Source organism: Bacillus rossius, chromosome 1 (assembly GCF_032445375.1).
Source record: "Bacillus rossius redtenbacheri isolate Brsri chromosome 1, Brsri_v3, whole genome shotgun sequence".
Lineage (NCBI taxonomy): Eukaryota > Metazoa > Arthropoda > Insecta > Phasmatodea > Bacillidae > Bacillus > Bacillus rossius.
In genome coordinates this window covers 115,956,642-115,973,026 of record NC_086330.1, presented here as the reverse complement: position 1 = coordinate 115,973,026, position 16,385 = coordinate 115,956,642, and the positions used below count along the sequence as shown (strand labels likewise).

At 36.8% G+C, this 16,385-nt stretch overlaps 1 protein-coding gene across 7 annotated transcripts in view; it reads right to left on the bottom strand.

Moving 5' to 3' along the window:
• Positions 1 to 16,385, bottom strand: part of LOC134542801 (islet cell autoantigen 1) — a 74,761-nt gene that overhangs the window by 4,282 nt on the left and 54,094 nt on the right. For 5 of the 7 annotated variants that reach the window (XM_063387365.1, XM_063387357.1, XM_063387350.1 and 2 more), the window contains exons 7-8: positions 11,970 to 12,166; positions 3,217 to 3,479 (exon numbers count right to left, since the gene is read on the bottom strand). In XM_063387365.1, coding sequence (XP_063243435.1) covers positions 3,217 to 3,479; positions 11,970 to 12,166 — 460 coding nt within the window. The remainder of the gene's footprint in view (positions 1 to 3,216; positions 3,480 to 11,969; positions 12,167 to 16,385) is intronic. The other 2 variants (XM_063387383.1, XM_063387392.1) reach the window with 1 other exon arrangement.

Sequence of the window (16,385 nt, the reverse complement as noted above, 5' to 3'; positions counted from 1 at the left end):
CATAAAACCAAACAAGATTATTTTATCCTAAATTTATTTTGTACGGTCAAACCTCATTGTTACGACCACCTCTCTATTACAACACATTCTAGAGAAACCATGAAAAATTTGTGTCCGAAGGTAAAAGTTTAACAGAAATCAGCCAAAAATTTGTTTGAAACACGTTGCACAGCATTTCTCTTGGAGAGAATTGTACTCCACATGGCACAGTACACACACCCTCCCCCTAACTGGTCCTCTTCATGTTCCTATCACAGATAACGGTTCCTGGTTCCAGCATGTCTCCCCACTAACCAGCCGCCCGCTCGGCATCCAGCGCTAACCATTGTAATATCACTTGTTCTTAGACACACTACCCTCTCTGATTCTGTTACTATAGACCTGAAAAATTTGAGATTGTGATAAACTCAAAAAATAACGTGATTAGTGATCCTTTTGAAGTTGGAATTCTGTTTTTTTTATGTTTTCCCCCCAATTTTACAAAAATGTCTACACAAATAGGCTGACATTTTACTAACGTAAAGTTTCACGACTTTCTAGTGATATGCCCCTCGTGCCCTAAAATTATAAGGGGGAAAAAAAAAAAAACAAGTATTACCAGAGGTGCCACGAGGTGGTGAACAAGACAATTTTATACTCCCTGCACACAAGTAACTTGGAAGCTAGTGGATCATTTAAATAGATATAGGTAAATGGTAAATAAAATAAATCACTACATAAGTAGATTGGTCTATAGGTTTCCTGGTTTATTTAAAAGGTAAATTAAATCTGTTTTTCCTTTTTTTAGGTTTCACAATAAAATATATTAACAAGTAACTAAAAGGAGGGCCGGCTCAAAATTATTAAAACACGTTATACAATACTGTTAACAACCAAAAAAGACATTTTATAGCAGGTTAGGTTCGTCCACTTATTACTGTAACAATTTCACATATTCTTATTTGATAAGTTCTCTATGGCACTGCTCGCTGATATTCATTAAGGTAAGTTCTTTCGTTGCTTGTAGGGAGAAGTTATATTTTAGATGTATCACCCGGGGCTTCAAAGTTGGACATCTGGCCGGGAGGAAGCTCTTCTTAAAGAGAAATGAAGCTGGATGTCCTGGACAACATGATGGGTGCAATTTCGGCGCCCAAATGTTGGACCCTGTCTGAAACACAAGCCAAATTCCAATGAATTAGACCTGCTTCCAGACAGTCAAATACAGTCGGCGCGAAAAGGCCAATAAACGGGAATTCGGGGAGGAAAAATAGATTGGAGTACTCACCAAACAGGGTGTAGCTCCTGGACTCAGGAAATGTCTCGTGCCGACATCCGGAAGGCGCGGACCGAGAAATGCGCGGATGATGCGGCAGAAACCAAGATTTAGTTAAAATAAAAAAAATAAAATAAAATTTAAACTAAAACTTGACTTGTTTTCTAATTACTACGACTGACTGGCTACTACTAAAATTTTAAGCTGGGATCACATCCCTTAGCACCGATGATTACATCCCTAATTCGAAGGCAGACTTCGTCGTTGCCGCGAAAAAGCCTCTTAACAGAAGAGACGCCGAGACGACGCGGTGAGTAGCCGAAATCAAAAGTGTCGCGATGGCGGACAAAACTCCTCATTAAAACGTGCGCTCGGCCCTAGGGAAAAGAGGGGGAAGGTTCGGCTCTGGGCCGAATACTTCCGGAGGTGACCGACGTGAAGCGCAACTACACCTTCAGTTGTTTCGTCGAAGAGGCGCCCACTGCGCTCTCTACCGGCAGGCACAGAAAGCAACATACAATCGACTTTTACAGGACGCGAGTGGAAAGCATAGGGCCTTATGGTGCAGCGGAGCTGCTCTCTGGCGGCCTAAAGGGGACAGAGGGGGATGTTAGCAAGGTCGCCAACAGGTGTCGTAGGCGTTAGCTCCACTCGCTGGCGCCAAGAACAGAAGTAACAGTTTCTGCAACTAGATGTCGTGGGTGGTCCACATTTGCACATATATTTTCTGTGGCAAATCGTCCTTGAAGTCGGCCACTGCCTGGCAAAGTTCACATCAGGGCAATGATCCTGGGCTAAATTCTGAGAATCTGAGGGGGGTGGGGGTGGACAAAAAAAATGCAACAGGGCTGGGAAAGGTGGTCCACGGGATCCTCGATCGTGCCGAGACACACTAGTCTCAGCGGGTCGCTAAGAAATAGAGCTTGCAGGCCAGAAGCTGCTCTATGCGATTTTAGTCATGTAGTGAATTAATATTACAAACCCCGGACGTGACTGCAAGCGGGAGAAATGTCAAACGGGCTGCCAACGACGTCTTAGACTTGCAAAAGATCAGATTGGCCCCTGAGAAAAGGTGCCTAGTGCTACTGCCGCAAAGTTTAACTAAGCAGAGTACACCAGCCTAACAAAGTGTAAATCACCCCTTTTGTAACCAAATTACATAGAAAATAAAATTTCCAAAAATAATTTTAAATTATCATAAAAATTAAATAAACGTGTCGAAATACCTAATTTCCGGCACATTAGTCAAATGTATCTCAAAAATGGTGCATCATAAAGAAATAATGCATAGAATAAAAACATGTGGCAAATTTAATTATGTACAAAAAATGTCTCTACTAAATTATTTGTCTTCAACCGTTTTAATTTGATTGGCCCTGATATGTAGCTATTCTGTCATTCTTCTGCTATAAGTCCAAGTCCTTCCGACTTTTCATCAAATACAGGAAGAGTTTAATTTAAAAACTACATGCTCTCCTCTAAACTGCGATACTTATTACACTTTACTGCCTCCTGAACCAGGGGTGTGTATGATGAGACATATAGCACTTGAGAATGTGAGAAAGGAGGGATTAACCGGAAGTGAACTAGAAGGGGAGGGAGGGAGAGAAAGACCCCCCGCGCCCACTACTTCGACCCTATTCCCGAGAACCTTGAGGGGGTTGTAACAACTGGGTTTTACTGTATATTTTTTACATGATGCAAATATCATTGCTTGTTAATTATGAAGCAAGGACCCCAATCCATGCATGCTGTGTTGTGACTCCAGGTACACGTGGCAACCCTGCTTTTCTTTGAGAGCAGGTATTTGCCTGGGGACAGACAGTGGTGAACAAAGTACAGTCGGAAACAGACGTGTTGTCTGGTCGCTCTCGACTTTAATAAATTGTTATTGTAAAGACCCTGCGTTTTTATCACATCTTGTAAGGATGTCAGTCAAATTACTATTCACTGCATCATACCTGGGGAGCGTGCACAGCTTGCTGCTGGGGCGGAGCAGGCTGAATGTCGGCCAGGGAGGCAGCGACGGTCTCACCCCCGGCCAGGTCCAGGGAGGACAGCTGATCCAGCAACTGGGATGGCAGGAAAGATCCGTGGTCGGCCCCGAACGAGGCCTCCCATTCGCCGTGGGGCTCAGCCTGCGTCGGCTGCCTCCCCAGGATCTCGTCCAGCAGGGACACCACCTCCGGGGCACTTGTCAGGAAGTCAGGCTCCCCGGCCTCGGCTGCCAACATGCAAGCACGTGTGCAAATGTTCAGAGCTTGATCCACCAACACCAGTTCTAAGCAGAGACAGAACTTGCTTCAAAAAATTTTTAGGTGGGGGGGGGGGGGGAGAGAGGGAAAAGGGGAGGCTGCATTGCCAAGTCTTGGATAATATCAATACCTCCTAGTTAAATGGGGGGGGGGGGGGGCAAAATTTGGAAAAATGTTAGTAATAACCCCTTTATAGGTTATTTTAAAATACTGATGTCTTGAAAGGCATTGAACAGGTGATAATTTTTTTTTCTCTATATTTCTAACTACAGTTTTTTTTTGTTCTAGGAAGTTATAGGAGGAAATCAACCCAACCATACCTACCATAGAACCACCACTAGTTCTACGACTATTGTATGAAACTGTACCGAAAAACCAATATCAAAATTTTCAAAGGCAATGCCATATTTACTCGCAGAAGGGTCACCCCTGCATTTGGGTTGCACCTATAATGTTGGGCATGAAAATCTAACATTTTCATTATAAGGGTCGTTCTTGAATAAGTGTCTTCATATACAGTAGAATTCATATACAACTTCGCTTGTAACGACTAACCGCTTTTAACGACGATAATTTTTACTCAAGTTAGGTTTCATAGTTAGGTACTGAGAAAATAAACCATTTAGTGCGCGACTCCGTTTTAAGTGACCAACTGCTTATAGCGACCATTAATTATGAATATTATATTACGTCCGGTTAAAATGACGCACAATGTTTTGTTTACACAACCTACCAATACCTCAGCGCCCCAACATCACCCCGCCCCCTTTATTGGCGCGTGAATCACAGTTAGTGTTTGTCACTTGCTATGACAAGTTCTTAAAGCTCGACAAAATGAGTTCTATGAAGCTAAAGTGTTTTACAATTGAAGAAAAAAGTGCAATATTACACCGATTAGAAGCCGGTGAATCAAATGCAACCCTCGCAAAGGAGTTTGGCGTATCTCATTCTACAATATCAACAATAAAGAAGAATAAAGATAAGATCGAGCCGCTGTTTAATGCCAATGTTTTAAAATGCAAACGTGTAAGGACTTCTACTCATGAGCCGGTGGATAAGGCATTGTTACAGTGGTTCAAGCTTCAGCGCGACCGGGGAATACCAGTGAATGGACCTCTGCTACAAGAGAAAGCAAACTTTTTTGCTAGACAGTTAGACATGCAAAATTTCACATGCTCCATGAGTTGGATAAACCGTTTAAAAGTACGACACAACATCGTCAGTGGTAAGATTGCTGGCGAGTCTTTATCAGTTCAACAAGGTGATGTAGTCGATTGGTTAGAAAAGGTTTGGCCTACTCTATGTGCGCGATTTAGAGATGATGAAATTTTTAATGCGGATGAGACCGGGCTGTTTTATAAATTAACTCCATTAATTAACTTTGAAATTTAAAGGTGAAAAATGTACAGGAGGAAAATTATCAAAGGAGAGAATTACTGTAATGGTGGCAGCCAACATAATTGGCACGGTTAAAAAAAAACCTCTCGTAATCGGAAAATCTCAACGTCCCAGATGTTTTAAAAATGTACTGCATTTGCCAGTGGATTATGAGAGCAACCGAAGAGCCTGGAAGATCGCTGACATTTTTAACAAATGGGTATGCGCATGGGATCGTGAACTTACAAAAAAGAACAAGTAAATCCTGCTGTTAGTTGACAACTGTCCTGCACATCCCCATATTGAAAACTTGAAAAACATAACCCTGGTGTTTCTGCCTCCAAACACGACATCAGTGTTGCAACCCATGGATCAAGGGATTATTCGAGCTTTGAAATCACATTTTCGTAAAAACCTTGTCCTGAAAATGATCCAGTTACTAGACAGCCGTGGAAGCAGTAGTGTTGAGTACCCAAAGATCACTGTTCTTGATGCTATTCTAATGATTCAAGATGCCTGGACCCAACTCAAGCAAGGGACAGTTTTTAACTGTTACAAACACGCTGGTTTTATCCGAAACAATGTAGACTGTAGCATAACTTTGAACGCAGATGATTTTAACGAAGGAGACAACGTACCGCTGAGCACTTGGGCGAGGGCTATTGATAAGCATCAGTTACCCATAACAAACGAGGACTTTGAACAATAAGCGTGTGTCGACGATGCTGTCGCCACTTGTGAAGAACCGTCTGATGAAAACATTGTGGAAAATATCATCATCAACGACGCGAATGGCAAAGATAGCGATGGTGATGATGACGAACAAGCGGAGAATCACCCTACCGTGAGTGTGTCTGATGTTCTGAAGGCTGCGGAAACGCTCAATGTGTTTGTTCAGACTAACTTCGATGATGATCTAATGAAAACAATGATGTCACGGATTCACAATGCTGTTCGAAGTTCTTACTACCGAACAAAAGCTTGTCAAAAACAAACTCAAATAACAGACTTTCTACGTTAGTAACAGAGTTTTTCATGCAGTGCGTGTGTATGTAATTTATCTCTTTGTATTACAGTACATTATGTACCTATGTTTATAATTGGAATGTGTAAGAACAATTAAAATAAAGTATATGTGATTAGACATCCTACAAAATGTTTTATTTACCTAAACCGTTTTGTACGTCATCCGGTTAGTACGACATAGTTTCGCCAGTCCCTTGAAGGTCGTTATATCCGGATTCTACTGTATATGTCTTCAATAGAGTTTAATGGATACTAGTAAAGTCTTTGTGTTCCATGTCTCAGCTTATTGGTGCAGAAGAAATACAGCACTGGTGTTGACCCCTTGATTCATCATTTTTTTTTTTACTGCAGGAAGGTGTGAGGCAGCGGTCCAGTACCTACATCTCCCCCACCCCTCCAATTCCAGCAATATCTAACAAAAAGTAAAAAAAAAAAAAAAAAAAATACTGCTATTTTTTTTTAGCCATGTTTCCCTTCCATCTATTGTATTTTATTTTTTTTTATCCATCCCCTTTTCGCAGAGAGAAGAGGCAACAAGATACTTTTTGTCAGTTCCTCCTACAAAAAATAACACGATACCGGCAAACTTATGCAGGACTGGAGGGATATAAAAGCCGCACTTCAAAACACTAGTGATGTCTGCAGTTATGTCATGAAATATTCAGTTGCATGTGTGGTAAATCTCACACAAAAACAATAATGTTTGAGCACAGTTGCATCATAAACACCTATTGAGATAGACACAATATTATGTAAGATGCCAGTTCACGAGACATTTACAACAATAGAAGAACAGTTCTAACACTACCTCATGGCCTCATGCATGCATGCAGACACGCAACCATACACACACTCGCTTCAACCTTGGGTGGTTTATTATTTAGCTTTTCCCTTTCTAGCCAGCCAGCTTGCCGGTGCCGACCAGATGGGCGGCAGACGTAGAATAACTGTGGCCTTCACACACTGCTGAGATATTTTAATTAAATAAATTATACTAACTCGTGGAGTTATATTTATTGAAACCAACATAGGCTAGTTATTTACCAACATATACAACCACACAATACATTGTTAATTTTTTTTTAATATAAAACTCGGCACAAAATTTGTGACTCATATGAGGATAAATATAGAAAATTTTAATAGAGATGGGCCAAGACTTGAAAACTCCAAGTGAGTCAAGCGAGAAGCTTCAGTTCAATTTGAATCAAAACTCTATAGTTTTTTTGTACTCTATGGGATGAGGTTTGACACAAGTTAAACTCGATACAAATTTGTCATGTGCAACAAGCATAAAATACATACCACTATTTTGCAAGCACTTTATAGAAAATCATAAAGATTATGATTTCCTGCAATGCAGTTTAATTATGTAAAATAATTGTACTTTAAGAACACTGCCTGAAATACATAAACAATAGGCCAGTGTAAATATTAATTTTTGAATATGAATAATAAACTTTTTGATTCGACCTCAAATACTAACACTTCAAAATAATGAATATTCGAATACCTGACATAGCTTACCTCATAGGTTTGTTATTTACCAACGTTCACTGCTGAGAGTAAATTATTTGTGCAATATAAATACACTTTTTTCGTGTTTAATGAGACTTCATAATCAAAAACATGAATATTAAGCAATGTTTTCAACACAGAAAAAATATTAAAAGTTTTTTTTTCTCGCTACTGTCTCGCTATCACATAATTCAAAATACTGCTTATTTTTGATCGCAACATCTGTTTCATCATAGATAGATACAGCAAGTAAGTTGCTACTGTATCAACTGGTGCTAAGATCGATTGTGACTAGTGGTGCACCGATGCGGATACCGATTAATCGTAATCGGCGATTATCTTAACGATTACTTTGCCGATTATCTACGTCCCCGCCTAATTAAGTAGGTTTTTACCGTGTAATATTTTGTTACACATTTTAGGACGAAATACGGTACTATTTGTAAATATTACAAAATTCATCCAACTCCGTCAGATCTTGATTACAGATATTTCGTTAAGTTTAATAAATCTCATTGCCTCGAACAATAAAAAAATACATTTTTCCTACACGTTTATTTACGTTATGTCTTTTGTTCTGTCTTTTGTTTAGTGGCCTTGTACATTACCTATAGCCAGAGACGTAAAATAGATGGCACACAATCAAAATACCACAAGTAGTTGCAGTGGATTTTATGACAATCAATCTTTTCGAGTCGTAGTAGCAGTTCAAAATTGCTGTCCCGATACCTTCTAGAGTTTATCACTGCGTTTTACCAACTCGTTATGGGCGTCTTGGGTAACATTATTGTGTTATTTGTATTTGACGTGAAAAGTGAAAAAGTATTTATAATTTTATATATTCAGTCAACATAAATAAAATCACATGTGCTAGAATTAGTTTTGTGTCATTTTTATATAATTATAGTGAGATGGCGAGTAGGGAGAAAAAAAGTAAAGTGTGGAAATATTTTTCTATAAACTCAAGTGAACAAAATAAAGCAACATGTTTACATTGTTAAACTGTAATTTCTCGTGGTGGCGGTAGTGGACTGACCAATCAGCAGGAATACCCTACTACTAACCTATGGAACCACATCAAGCAAATGCATCCTGATAAATTAGTGGAGAAGTGTGCTAATGTAACCACAGATGATTGTGATACAGATGGGGTTCCAAGAAAAGTATTATATTGGCTCAAACAAAAATAACAGACATCATGGAAAAGAAAATACTGAATGATGTGAATGACCCAAGAGCATTAGAACTGACACAGTTTATAGCTGAAATGATTTGTGAAGATATGCAACCTTATGTGATAGTCGATAATAATGCTAGTTTTCCACAACAAAAACTTACCCATTGTAAATTACAATTATTAGACTGTAGTTCTAGTTGTTTACAATAACAAATATAAATAGAAGTTAATTTAATTTACACTTTGCAATGACTTAATAGTGTATTTTATATATTTTTATACTGTTATTACTGTATTCTCAATTTTACCTAATCTTGTTATTAAATTCACATGGGAATAAAAATTTTTGTGTGCATTATTACACTTAAAAAAATTTGTTCTTTATAATCGGTAACTGAATCGGTATCTGCCGATTATTGCTCTCATAATCGGTAATCGGTAAAATCATATCGGTGCACCACTAATTGTGACTATAGATTTATTTATACACCCTTGAAACTATGACGTTTACTTCTTTTAATGCCTATCTCAATGGAGTGTCCATGTTTTGTGGCATGATAGTTGAAGTTTGAATGAACAAATATTCCATGTTTTGAATTGTTAACGCAAATTTTTCTGTGACTGTTTAGCGATTCAGTAGCGGGGGAAAAAAATACTTTTAATACTTGTTGCATGTTTAAAACGTCACTTATTATGAAGACCCACCAAAACATCAAAAAAGGGTATTTATATTATACAAATGACAATCTCAGCAGATAACTTTATTATATCACAAACTCACAAGGTATATGTCAAGTATTCGTAAGCAAAAGAATATTCACACAGGTCTACTCAGTACTGATGTTAGAAGTTTACACATCACTGGTGAGTACTAAAAGATTTACTTACTTTTTTTTTTATAACTTCATTAGTTTGACTGGACTAAAAATTATCAAGTCTGGACTCGACTTGAATGTACTATTACTTAATTCAGCTCAGCTCAACTCAAAAATTTGCAGATTCTATCTCTAATTTTTAGAGCAAGCTTCAAAATTAAATTAGTTAACATCAATATTTTTACACACGTTTCTTACTACAGTATGCTATATCTATAAATTTGTTTTAGTTGAATACAATGCAAATAAGAAAATATCATGATCGTGTAGTGGCTATTGAATCTGGATGCAAAACTGGAACAGGAGAAAGGATAGTTTACTTTTAATATATAATTGCATGGCTTACAAAGAGCAGCCAGTTCTGCAAAATTTATAAGTGTTGCACTTCCACAGAGCAGCATCTCTACGATGGGAGTAATCAAATGCGTAAAAGCATTCTACCGAATCAATTTAGCAGAGAATCATCACCAGTTCTAGTAATATTATAAATGTGAAAGTATGAACTCAGGTCGTTACTACTGAACCAACTGGGATAAAATTTGAAACAAAGATAGCCTATATACTAAATTAAAATGGACTGATGGAAAAACAGTTGCTTTCACCAAATTTCATATTGGTCAGGAAAAAATTTTCAAATTTAAATTAAGTTTGTGTAAATACAGTGAAAGTCCGTTGTAGCGAATACGGTCTATAACGTAAAGTCCGCTATAACGATAATTACCATCAGCACCGTCAGTTTTGCATATGCTGCGTAGGATAAAAATTTCGGAAATAACGAATGCAGCGTGGGCTCATTTTCGCTATAGCGATAGATTACACACCTGTAATTTTGCTCTAAAACAATGAGAAAACATCTACAATTTCCTTAATAAATGAGAAACAGCTTCGCACAATTCCACGCGTCCGGCAAATGAAACAACGCGCATGATGTGGCCGTCTTGGCAACACCGCACAAGGTGGGGCCCCACAGCGAGCATAGCTTGCCTCGCGGCGACGAAAGCAAGGCGAGGGCCCCGCTGCGAGCAATAGTTATTTAGAATCACGCCGACTGTAGCCCGTAAATGAGCATACCTCGTCTCACACTTGCATCGTAAGCGTTTCGTACAGTGTAGTTTCAGTGTACGGCACTACGCGCTGATGATAATGTTGACGTGTGCAGGGAGTTGACGAACACGGAACTTGTCGAGCTCGTCTCTTCTAATCAAAACGAAGCGGCGTCTGAAGATGATAACAATAATGAACCAAGTGACGTATCTGTTCCGCCGAAAACGTCAATGATGGAGGCACTTGACACAATCAGTCGTTTTTATCAGCATACAAATGCTTCGACGAAAGATTTGATGAACTTCCAAGAGGTCCAGTCGTTTATTTTGTCCAAAAGTATAGTGAAATCAAGGCAAACGAAAATTGATTCATTTTTTAAAAAGTGATTTTTAATTTTGTGTTATTTTCCAAGGGTCTGTATGAGTGATTATTTTTGTGTTACTGACCAATTGTCGGAAAAATTATTTTATATAATTTGTATGGTTGTCCAACGTAATTAGAGTTTTTTAAAAAAAAATTTTTGTGTTTGACATTTTTCATAGGTATCAACGTGAGTAATAATGTGACAAATTTTAAAATAAATTTCACTACATCTTTGAGTTTACATATTGTTAGTAAATATTCAAAACTCCGCAAAGATGCACCCGATATCATCAGCTTAGCACACATGTCTCCAGCAAACCAGCTGCGGTCAAAGCGACAGCAAGCGGCCGGCATGACCTTGCGTGACCCCGCCCGCCCGTCCCCATGTAAACAAAAAGCTGCGCGCTTAGCCACGATGTGCGTGACGGCCTTATCACGGCCACGCAGTCTCATATTTCGAAGTCGGCAAGTGCTGATATAGCTTAAAAATGTTATTTTAGTAAGTTTTAAGTATATTTCCTTTACTTTTGTTGTGAATTTCCATAGTAAAAACAAGTGAGAAAATAATATATATTTTAAAAATGCTACAAAAATAAGATTTTTTTTTAAATTTTGGTTGTAACGAAAATTCGCTATAACATAAACTTTTGGCGCCGTTGTAAATTTACGTTATAACGGACTTTTACTGTACTTACATTCCGCCTTCATGCATCTGTCTGGTGGCAAACTCCTATTAATTCTGACACCATGACACTTTTCAACAGAACAAAAACATTTATCCAAGGCATCATTTAATGCAAGTACTTAAGTTAACAGGAATGCCTTAATTGAATAAATTACAACAAATTACATAAACTGTATTATAATTCCTTTGCAACAATATTCCATCTGATCTATGTCATATTTTAGTATTGAGATTTCGATTTCCATACGGTAAATAGAAAACCAGAGCAATCACAGCTTCCACTCAAAACATTCATGGCAGAACACATTCAGCACACGTTTACATGGCCTAGTTTGGTTAGTATTCGCTCTGTGAAACTTTAAGAAATTACAAAACCATAACTTAAGGGTCATACGTGTATCCTTGGTGTGTGACTGCATCAAGGCATCAGGGAAATCTAAGTCAAAGTCCAGAAGTACATCATCATTTGAATCTGTTGACAGCATGTTTCCTAAGCTGCTGTCAGGCTGGCTTTCCGCCTGATGTTCAGTTTTGTCCGAGCTTCCTGATGGCAACGTTTCGTCATGATACTCTGCTTCAAAAAACAGCAATCTAAAACAAACAATTTTTTATGTATAAAATCTTAACATCATTTCAATATTTAATTAGTTTTGTTAATATTATTAAAAAAATGTTCCTAGTTTAATCATAATCACATAAGGAAAATGGTAATTAGTTACAAGAAACAATCATTACATTTTTTTATATACTAGTCAAAAAATTACTCAGCCATAACATTCTTACATATAAAAAAAATTGGTTGTCTGTAAAGTCGGTTTACGGACGATAGTTTAACGTGACAACGTCATAACAAAACATTGATGAAATGATTGATTGATTCAGAAGAAAATGAAATATATTCGGCCAGAGACTGAGCCGTAATAGGTTTTTGCAACCAAACCATTTTTAGGCATTAAAAATATTATATTCCTTGAGGAAGAAATTTTTTTTAAATTTTTCTATCTTTTGTATGATAAAATCTACCTCTGCATACTTTTATGAATAAAATTGAATCATTTTTATTGAATTAAAACTATTTTGTATGGATACAAAGAAGGAGTGAAATGAAATCTACAATTTAATTAATAAATTTACTTTTATTTGCATTCATTAATTCAAATATATTTATTACTTTTGAAGTGTCATGCGCGCCGTATTTATTTTTACAAGTACAAAAAAAAAATTCAGCCACCGGGGTTTGATCTGTCAACCTATCGATTGGTAGTCAGCGTTGCTAATCGCACAGCCACGAGGCCATATTCAATTGTTTCAGATGTTATAAATTAACAATATTCCACGCACAATATTTGTTTGAATTTCTTTTAACTAGCATATTCTCTGTTGGACTCGAAATATTTACACGCTCGTGGGCTCATAACTATAATACGGTGTGTGATTTAGTTGATCAAATAAAAACTCATGACAAATAATTACCAATGTCAAACTAAAGCGTGAAAAGTATCATACCAGCAATAAATATTTAGTTACACAGCTAAAACAATACTCATACAACACTGTTTAAATATACTGATTTGCACTAGTAATTAAAATAATACGTACTTGTAAGAACGCCATTTCCTTGCGAATATACTCCCGTGGCGCGGTGCACAACAATAACCTCGAACGCCGCCACGTGCCGGCCGAGTTCTCTGTACCGTCCGCAACATACCAGAGAGATTCCGCGAATGCATAAACAGGACACATCCATAGTGGGACATCCGTAGTGGGACATCCGTAGTAGGACAATTTTTCATGCGTGCAGCCAGCGTTCATCGATTTATTAGACAGACGTTGTCACGTCAAAAACATAAAAAGTATAATTTTTTGCATCAGCCATGTAATACAACTAAATTTTGACCACAACAGTTGGCTCACATTTAATTTATCTACTTTAGAACCCTATTACAAATTAACTTTAAACATTATCCTGCCAGAAGTACCAAACTGACACTAGTTTACAGGCATCAATTACACAAAATGTCAAATTGTTATGGATAAAAACTTTATTACTAAATCTTACTCTAGTGTGCATGAAATAAAATGTAAAAAAAAAATGTGTAGAAACTAACCTGAAAAAAATTTCAGAAACCACCCAATGTAGAAGATGCACTTTCAATGACATTTTAAGGTCCCACCTACATATAGCACAATCTCAGGGCTTTACATAGCAGTCTGTTATTCAATGAATACAAGCCTTCGTTCAGGGATTTGGCTTTGAATAGCATTTAGAACATTACTGGTACTAATGTGTATGTTGGTGTGCCTCTGTTTAAAGTGTATTTTAGTGAGTGTTAGTAAAGCGAAAACTGGTACTATACAAAATGATTTTCAGAAAAATTTTTTTTTTGGGATTATATAAATATAATAATTACATAAATTAAACATTTGAAATTTGTTAAGTGTGTGAAAATTATAAGTTGTTTTCAAGTTGCTACAAATAGTATCAGTATTTTAAACCTTTTCAATATTTAATATATTAAAACAACATTAAACACAAAAAGAAACTGAGTAAAATATTTTATCTAGATGAAGCCATCCTACAGGGAAGATTAGAAGTAGTACTGCAACTATGTATATTTTCAGCCCCGATTAAGTAATAATTTATTTTAATTTATATTTATTCGTTCCATGTATATATTTTATTATTTGAAAACTCTTTGGAATTGATATGTCTGTCTATGTAATTGAAACTCTACGACTAAAACTAACGTTTGAGACTGGCAATTGCAAGGACCCCTCTAGGAGCAATTGAAATTTAAACGGTAAATTGCTAACTTGACACCGTGTTTATTAATTTAAAATGTTATTCCTATATGTATTTATTTAAATTTAATGTGAGATTTTGTGTTCCGCGCTATTGTTGCGCACGGAATTGATGTGTTTTATTTAAAATAATGTAACTATCATTAATTCTCGGCCAATCAGTAGCCGTATTTTAAATGTGGCACGCATTGTTAGATTACTTAAATTAAGAATGTTTTTAAGGAGAATGTAATGGCCTATTAATGGATGGACACGTATAAGACATCGTCGGAAATTTATCCTGAAGAATAGATAATCAGAAATAGGCATCTGCACCAAAGGATGAAATAAACGTATTGTTTAAGCGTCAGTTAATATTATTAGGGCTTTATCCAAAAGGATAAGTTACTAGGAGTACATAAATACGTGAGTAAGAAATGACTGTGTCTGTTACTCCATTTCGTTAGTACGAAACACGTATCACATCCATACTTAGTTATTTTACAGCCTAATTTCAAGAAAGACATTGATAAACTGAAATATTGTAATATTAACTACGTGAATCTAATTTGACACTTTTTTTTTTACTTTCAACCTTAATTACCCAGTGGTCTGGGAGAGCGAGACTCAAGCTCTACTGACTTGAATTATTTTGATCTAGCCGAGGTAAAGACTTATGTAAATCATAATTATATACTGAATCTGAGATTTTTGAACCCGAACAAAAGACACACTTGATTATTTAATAAATGTGTGCATCATCACTCCAGACATTTTCCTATATATATATTCCCCCCCCGTCTCTCTCTTCGTCTCTCTCCGTATCAGTCTCCGCCTCTCTCTCTCTCTCTCTCCGTCTCTCTCTCTCTCTCCGTCTCTCTCTCTGTCTCTCTGTCTGTCTCTCTGTCTCTCTCTCTCTCACCCTCTCTGTGTGTGTGTGTGTGTGTTTTTTCTGCAGTGCCAACAATTGTTAGGATTTTGAAAGAAATAAATATTTTTACTTTTTGATATAAACCTGAGATACTTTGAATTTCATTAATAAATAATTAAATTTATCATTGTGTTTTTACTTATTACCAACTGTATCCTTATCTATAAATTTATGTGTATACCTATCTATGTGTCAATACAAGTAAATAGCAACAGCAGTTAAACTAGTAGTTAGCACATAGCTAGCAGCACATAATAAATTGACTTACCTAACTAAGTGAGAGACTCGTAAGGAACTCTACAAAGTAGTGATGTACCGATGTCATGGTTTTAGTATTGGTATCGGCAGATATTGCCAATTTTCTGAATTTCAAATATAATTGTTTCCTACTGACACTTAAAAAGTCAATATCCATGAAAAAAAAGTACAACAATTTTATACTCAGGCATCACCTAAATCTTCTATTTACTTGTTTACAGTTCCGTGGTCATCTTTTACTCCAATTTTTCTGTAATTAAGGGATGTAACTAAATGTTGTGCTTGTTAATTAGTCAAAGGCATAATATATATTGTGCTATGCACAAATTTAAGTGGTAAAATACTTTTTTTTTGTCATACCAAACTTCTTATAATAAATAATTATTTTAAGGTATTGACTTATTTACTTAAAAATATTGCATTTCTGGAGACTTGCACTGTGATTATTTACGAAACATATTAATCGGTTTTTTATTGGTTGTCGGATCTGTTAAAAAAAAGTATCGGGAATTGGATCAGTACCTGTTTTTATCCTTACTGCCCAACACTAATTAGAAGGTAATTTTTTCAGTTACTGCATACACTATTGTATTGAGCTGGGCTGTGGCAATAAAGGAAAGTTCTCACAAGGTTCAGCTAAGCAATGGTAGGTGGATAATGCAAGCCTGCGAGCTGGTGAGGCACTCAAGCCAAGACTGAAGGCAAGCACCACAGATAGTTACAACAACATACATCATACAAACAAGGCAGCCATTGTTCACATTCCCGACATAGCCACAGGTACCTATGTGTTCTACCCATTAGCACACAAAAAATGTACTTTTGCTTTCAAAACAATGC